Below are 7,275 nucleotides of genomic sequence, written 5' to 3'. Positions count from 1 at the left end.
CTTTGGTACAGTTGAATCAAGATGTGCATCAAATATTACAAATCTAGTAACTACAAACCCATAAATCAGATGAGTAAGAACCCCAAAATCATCAATTTGTACAAGAAGTAGCAGACATGGCAAATCAATATACCCTATGAGCAAATCCTACGATGAACAGTACGATCAAAAAAAACAGGGGATCGATCGGAATAGTAGAGTACCTCGCTGCAGTTGTCGGAGGCCTCCTCCTTGAACTTGTCGCACTCTCTGGGCCATAGAGCTCGCGATACTACTTGGAGTCGCGGTAGTACAGGTCATTCGGGTCGAAGCCCTGGTCATCTGCTTGTGCCGCGGCAGTGAGGACGTCTCCCTTGTCCTCATCAGCGACGACAACCACAGCCGGTTGGGCGGAGCCCTCCACGATCACGGCGCGGGGAAGAGCGGCTCTGGTTCAGGAAGAAGATCCCGCCTACGCGGCGTCGACGACTACCGGAGCGTCGCCTTCGCCTCCGTCGACGTCGATGACCGCACTCGCCTCCGGCTCGTCTCCACGAACACGCTTCATCTTCGGGGTTTTCGGTGGAAGGGGAGGAGGTCGGTGGTGCGCTGGTGGAGGTGCAAGCAGGGTTTTTTGCCAGAGATTGGGGAAGAGAAGTTGCGGGTAGAAGAGACGATGGGGCCGATGGATATACAGTAGATGTTGTTGTTTGGGTTCCTCTGCATGACGCGTGCGTGTGAAAAATGGAAAGTGGAACTGCACAGTATTTACTAGAGGATGGTGGTGGTTTTGACTAGACATGGGCGGCAATTCCTCGAAATTTGGAGCATCCGTTCGTATATCTAGATAAAATATTGTGCTTACCAGTATAATAACTGCAGACAACTACAATTACGTGACACTGGCCAGTGGGTCCCATGTCTCGTGGGGACATCATGTCAATGACTAACATTTTATTTTTGTACATGAAGTAATTTTTTGATGATGCCTATGCTTATCCGGTCACTGAATGCAGGAGAATAAGTTAGAGACATTCCCTACCGTAATAAATAACAATGTCTACTTTATGTATGGATGGATTAATTTGACTATGAATTTGACAAGAGTGCAAATAAATTGTTGAACACATGCGTAAGTGCACGAAATAAATATTGAAAACTAAAAGATTGAAATGACTAATTTGCATAAATCATTAAATCATAAAACCTTAATGTCTTAAAACCAAAAACTGGTCTTGCAAACGTGCATAGAAGAATGTCTCGAAGATAATAAACTTTACCTTACAAATTGATTGATAAAAAATAATGACCCAACCCTACTAATTAAGTGGGACATCTGGCACATATGAAACAAATAGATAGATTCCATGATCACCAAGGTGGAGGATCATGAGCACCTTGTGTCCCATCTTCAAGGTAGGTTCCATCTTCATGAATTTGTCCCATTTGTTGACGCACACACGCTTGTCCATGTTATCATGAGAAATGGTGTACGTCGATGATAGGCTCGTGTTAGGATGGCAAACAAGAGTAATAGCACCTTCTTCATCCATGTCTTCTGGAACAATACGACGAGGCACCTTCTGTTGTCAATTAAAACGAAATGGTCAGTTTTGTAATTCACATGGAAAAAGTAAATTACATTTTTGTGTAATGGAAAAAATGAAAACATTTACCATGAAATTCTTGGTTGTGTTGGACCAATTCAAGGTATGAACCAGCCCATAAGATCTTCCAAGATAAACTTCACCAGCATCATTTTCTTCTAGAAACATGTCAAGCTTGTCAACTTCTGCAATCAGTTTCCCCATTTCTTTCCAGTTAACGTCTGTTCCCTCTGTTGCAGTGAGACGATCAACTATATCTCTCTTAAGAACACCAAGAAAATAGTATGCTACAAAATAAAATGTGTGGTACACATAGTTATTGCACATAAATCACAACTTACTTATATGAAAGCTAGAATGAAAATAGGAAAGAAGTATTATTACATAGATGAATGATAGGGTAGTGTGGACAAACAGCAGTGCTTGGTTCCAAACCCGTCAGTAAAATGGAAAAATGCACCACCTGGTTCAGTTGAAGTTGGTATACTCTACAGTATTCCTTCCAAGCATCACCACTGATGAAAGTTTTATTTGGTTCATTTGTGACTTTAAACTCAAATAAAAAAATTCTCGTGTGGTAAAGGACGCAAAGAATATCCTTCTGTGATAAGCTTTCACATTATTTTTCAGCAAAGCAGCTCTTCTATAGCATGGGAGGACCTGGCCATCATGTATCATACAATGAGAGGACAACAGTTGCATGTAAAAATAACATACATCCCCCTATGATTTTTCAATTTATCATACAAGTCAAGCCACTAATTTAATAATAGTACCAGATCTACAACAAACGATCATACGTTCACACATCTTGAAGTAATAAAATCATACCGTTTTCTCCTCGAATCCTTCTCTTAAGTTGTACACCTCTTAATGAGTCCCAGTTGTGCACAGTCCCTTTGTGTCGAAACAAACACCACACTACATGATAATTAAATGAGATCGTGAGTGCAGTCCATCAGATCTACAAATAAAGTCGGCCAAATCAAAGTTCCTAGATATATCCTAAGATCTAAAAAAACTATGTAGAATGTGTCAACCTAGTCGATGAAACCAAATTCACTAGATATGTCGATATCGTAAGATCTAAAAAAATAATGTAGAATATGTGAACCTTTCTCGACCAAACCAAAGTCCCTACAATTCATCACATTGGCCAAACATAATGAACATACCTGGAGAGCTGGAGTCATCGCCATAGCAGTCGTCGTGTAGGACAGTTCGCCGACACCAAGCTCAAGATCGAGGGAGTTCGTGAGATAACAAGGATGAGAGATGGGAAGAGGCGATGCTGACAGAGAAACGGGCCGGAGCGATCGTCAAGGGACATATATAGTAATGCTCCCTAGATTGTGTAGATTGTTTTTTTTTGAATATTTTGTTTGTTTCGAAAAGTAATAATTAGTAGCCTTTAGCGGCCTTTTCTTTGGTCAACCCTTATCCTACCGAATATGAGGGAAATAAAAATAAAAAATGAAGCATGTATTTGAGTTTGAGGATGAAATTTCCTAAATTTTTCTTGCCAAACAAATTTTACTAAGAGGTTGTCAAACCTTTTTCAAAGTGAAATTTATGTTGTAGGGTAATGTGGTGACGCCAAATCAGACCAGCACGTGCTCCCAAATTTCCGAATACCCTAAGATGTACATGCTTCACAAGTGATGCCTCTTCTTGAGTTTAGGGGATGAATTTTTGAAAATTTTCAAACCAAACTGCCAAGATAGCATGCTAGCGTCATTACCCACATGTTGATGCACCCTTGTGCCAAATTTCTGTCAATTTCAAGTTAGCTACCTCAAAAAATGGTCAAGAACTGCCCGTTCAGGGTAGACGGGCATAATCTTTCACTACGCACCTCAGTTTTGGGATTGCTTTGATAGGGAAACAATTTTTTTTTCTAGTTTGTTATTTTCCATGGAAAGTGTTAGCCACACATTGGCCAATACACAAGGTTTGAAAAGATTTCAACAAATTTTCAGTTTTGTATGAAATTTTGAGTGTTTGGTCAAACCTAGGTTGACCTCAGTGCACTAAGAGGTTGTCAAACCTTTTTCAAAGTGAAACTTCTGTTGTAGGGTAATGTGGTGATGCTAAATCAGACCAGCACGTGCTCCCAATTTTCCCAATACCCTAAGATGTACATGCTTCACAAGTGATGCCTCTTCTTGAGTTTAAGGGATGAATTTTTGAAAATTTTCAAACCAAACTGCCAAGATAGCATGCTAGCGTCATTACCCACATGTTTCAGCCTGTTCATGGTTTGGTGTCAAACCTGCTAAACCATGAGCCCAGACCGCACCAAACTAGATACACAGTTTATACCGGGTTGAACTGGTTTCAGGATTAAAAGTGAGAGCACAAAACTGATAGCTGGTTTGAGACGGGCTGAACCAACAGAAACCAATCGACCCATAGGCACGCAAACCGCCAGGTCCAGGTGAAGCTCGCCTTGAGGGTCGCTGTCAGCAGCACCGAGACGCTTGCTCGAATGGTACCGCCTATAGATTCTGGTCGCCGCCCGTCGGATTCCGATCTCCTCCGTCCCGACCACCGTTGTCCCGGCCGCCGCGCGTCTCTATTCCGGCCACCGCTGTTCCGCCCGTCCGCCGCCGCCTCCCGTCCAATTCAGGCTGCCGCCCACCCGATTTTGGCAAGCGCTGTCCCAGCCGCTATCTCGGCTGTTCGCCGCCGCCGCGGATATCTTCACAGCTCTCTTCCGATCGCCGCTGTCCCGGCCGTCCGCCGCCGCCCGGGCTCCCGCCCCGTCCCGGTTCCGAAACCGTAGACACCGTCAAACCAGCCCGCACCAACCCGTTATATCACATCCTAATTCAACGGTGTAAACCAAACCAATCCAATTAAACCTGCTACTGACGGGCTGGTTTGAGGAACCTGTCTAAACCATTTTAAACTGGGAATGCCCAGGTTTACACATGTTGATGCACCCTTTTGCCAAATTTCAGTCCATTTCAAGTTAGCTACCTCAAAAAATGGTCAAGAACTGCCCGTTCGGGGTAGACGGGCATAATCTTTCACTACGCACCTCACTTTTGGGAGTGCTTTGGTAGGGAAACAATTTTTTTTTCTAGTTTGTTATTTCCATGGAAAGTGTTAGCCACACATTGGCCAATACAAAAGGTTTGGAAGGATTTCAACAAATTTTCAATTTTGTATGAAATTTTGAGTGTTTGGTCAAACCTAGGTTGACCTCAGTGCACTAAGAGGTTGTCAAACCTTTTTCAAAGTGAAACTTCTGTTGTAGGGTAATGTGGTGACGCCAAATCAGACCAACACGTGCTCCCAATTTTCCCAATACCCTAAGATGTACATGCTTCACAAGTGAAGCCTCTTCTTGAGTTTAGGGGATGAATTTTCGAAAATTTTCAAACCAAACTGCCAAGATAACATGCTAGCGTCATTACCCACATGTTGATGCACCCTTGTGCCAAATTTCAGTCCATTTCAAGTTATGCACCCTTGTGCCAAACTTCACAAGTGATGCCTCTTCTTGAGTTTGGGAGTGCTTTGGTAGGGAAACAATCTTAGACCCCTTGCCCCCCCCCTAAAACCCTTGTTTTGGCACGTCACAACCAAATATTATTCTATCTGAAGTATGATTGAATTATGATTATTGCATTAGATGTATGAATTAGGATGAGTATAATTTTACTTTTTTATTAACATTTCTGAAAGTTAACACACCATTGGTCTGATAGCCATTAATTACACAAAGTAGTTCAACCCATGACAAAACACAAAATACAACTATACACTTCACATAACATCTAGCTATATTTAGGGTGTGTTTGGGGCATCTCCACTCCAACCTTTCTTCATCTTCTTCTCATCCGGCCACTTGTCCCACGGGACCCCAGGAAAAGGAATAGAGCTTGTTTGATCATAAGTCAGAAACCCCCAAGCCGTGTCATTCCATTTGTGATGCCCATCGGTGATGCGCATGTATGTCCACCCTTCATCCCCCCTGGAGCGCTTGGTTCTGGTCAATTCTTTTCCCTTGCAGCTGCTCGATGCAGAAGCATTTCTGCCGCTAGTTGAAACTGGGTTGCACTGCTGTTGGTGTTTCTTGCGGAGGTAGCAGGTGGCGATGTCCATAGTTGCAGACAATGATTATACGGTACAGTTCGTACGCCACAAACCCATCTCTAGCAGCATACTCAAGATTAATTTCACCGACGGGCTTCTTCTCCCAGAACTTGTGTTGGCTAGATGGAAATTCTTTCTTCATTCCTCCGTAGGACTTGTCGATGAGTGCGGCTGCCATGTCAGCCATCCCAGTCCTATCGCGTTGAAGCTTGAACAAGTCCTGCAGATCAATGTGGCACTCACCTGGTATCTCAATGTTCCATCTTTCCTCCATTGCTTTCTTGTCATTTCTTATATCAACGCTAGCAAGGAAATCCATGAGTTTCGGACACCACAGATCGCTACTGCCCCACCAAAATATTGAAAGAGAGACAAATGTTAAATATTTTTGTGAAAAAAATATACTGAAACTGAGTTGTAAAATGCACTGAAATTATTTGATGATATTTCATTTCTACATGTCATTTAACAATTTTAGTCTGAACTTGAATGGAAGTACCTATTGTTGTTCATATCAGTAACTTCAAATGGATTTTGAAGTTTAGATTGTAACCATAAAGATGAATGACTAGTACTAGGTTCGTGAGGGTGATTTAGCTATACTAGAAGCACATAAATAAATAACAACTAACCACATCAACAAGATTGATAGATAACATAAATGAACTAGTATGAAGCATCAGATCTAGATGAGATAAGTTGTGCAAAACATGGTTTTACCACTGATTTGAACACAAAATTATGGAAGTTCTATATAGTACATAACTACAGATTTTCATCTTTCAATAGTAGTCCAAGATTGATAGAGGGTTTTTGAGCCCGGATGAAAATGTCGAATCTACATATATACCTTGACCATTGGTAGACTAGTACATGATTCTTCATCGCCAGTTGGACGACGGCGATGCGATAGTCATCTTCGTATTTCGGGTCGCAGTACTCGAAGTACAGGCCCATGAATTTGTATTCATCCGTGCTCAGCGACTGCTCGTACATGTCGACAGTCTTGCTTGCTTCATAGCTCTCGTCGGTGTAGACGGCATCAATCTCGGTCGTACCGTGTGCTACGATCTTGCGGTTTTCAGTGATGTGGTTGGTAAGTTCATCCCCCTCCATGGCGTGGCGTAGGAGGAAGCCGAAGAGGGCGCAATGGAGAAACAGATGAGATAGCAGGGGAGAGGATGGAAGACGACTCGGTGTGGAGTTGAGAGAGGCACCGTAAAAATGGCAACTGCCCCTCCGATATGTACCCACATTTTGTGGTAACAGACCGACATGTGGGCCCAAGTGTTTTCGATGGCATTTTCCTCTCGTATTGTCACGTCCAATTCGCACTCCTCCTCTTTTCTTACCTACCAAAATTTACTCCGAGTGACGTGGGCATTACCCTTCGGGTAACCGACATTGCCCTATCCCATATTGTCTAGTTGAAGGCCCATGAAGACACTTGGAGGCAAGATGGGCCACCTGGACGGTGCACCAGAAGAATCCTTGACGGGCAAGACAAAGAAGCAGCCGAACAAGGAAAGATTAGATTCAAAACTACTGTAAACCTAGTCGTACTCGGTTAGACCTCTTGAGACCT

General features: G+C 42.9%; 1 protein-coding gene across 1 annotated transcript; it reads right to left on the bottom strand.

Annotated features, from left to right (window-relative positions):
- Positions 1 to 5,634: 5,634 nt before the first annotated feature.
- LOC127328780 (uncharacterized) lies at positions 5,635 to 6,806 on the bottom strand. Its single transcript, XM_051355354.1, has 2 exons — positions 6,541 to 6,806; positions 5,635 to 5,992 (listed from the first exon to the last, which is right to left on the bottom strand). Exons 1-2 carry the CDS (start codon positions 6,804 to 6,806, stop codon positions 5,635 to 5,637), a joined length of 624 nt encoding a protein of 207 aa, XP_051211314.1.
- Positions 6,807 to 7,275: the final 469 nt, after the last annotated feature.

This window comes from Lolium perenne, chromosome 2, assembly GCF_019359855.2.
Source record: "Lolium perenne isolate Kyuss_39 chromosome 2, Kyuss_2.0, whole genome shotgun sequence".
NCBI lineage: Eukaryota > Viridiplantae > Streptophyta > Magnoliopsida > Poales > Poaceae > Lolium > Lolium perenne.
Note: the sequence above shows the minus strand (reverse complement) of the source record. Positions and strands in the feature narration are given on the sequence as shown.

What these genes read in the sequence shown, in the direction of transcription:
- LOC127328780 (XM_051355354.1), bottom strand. Translation starts at nt 6,806, where the DNA reads ATGGAGGGGGATGAACTTACCAACCACATCACTGAAAACCGCAAGATC. An exon ending in CTAGTCTACCAATGGTCAAG is followed by an intron (nt 5,993 to 6,540) that starts GTATATATGTAG and finishes TTTCCTTGCTAG; the next exon opens with CGTTGATATAAGAAATGACA.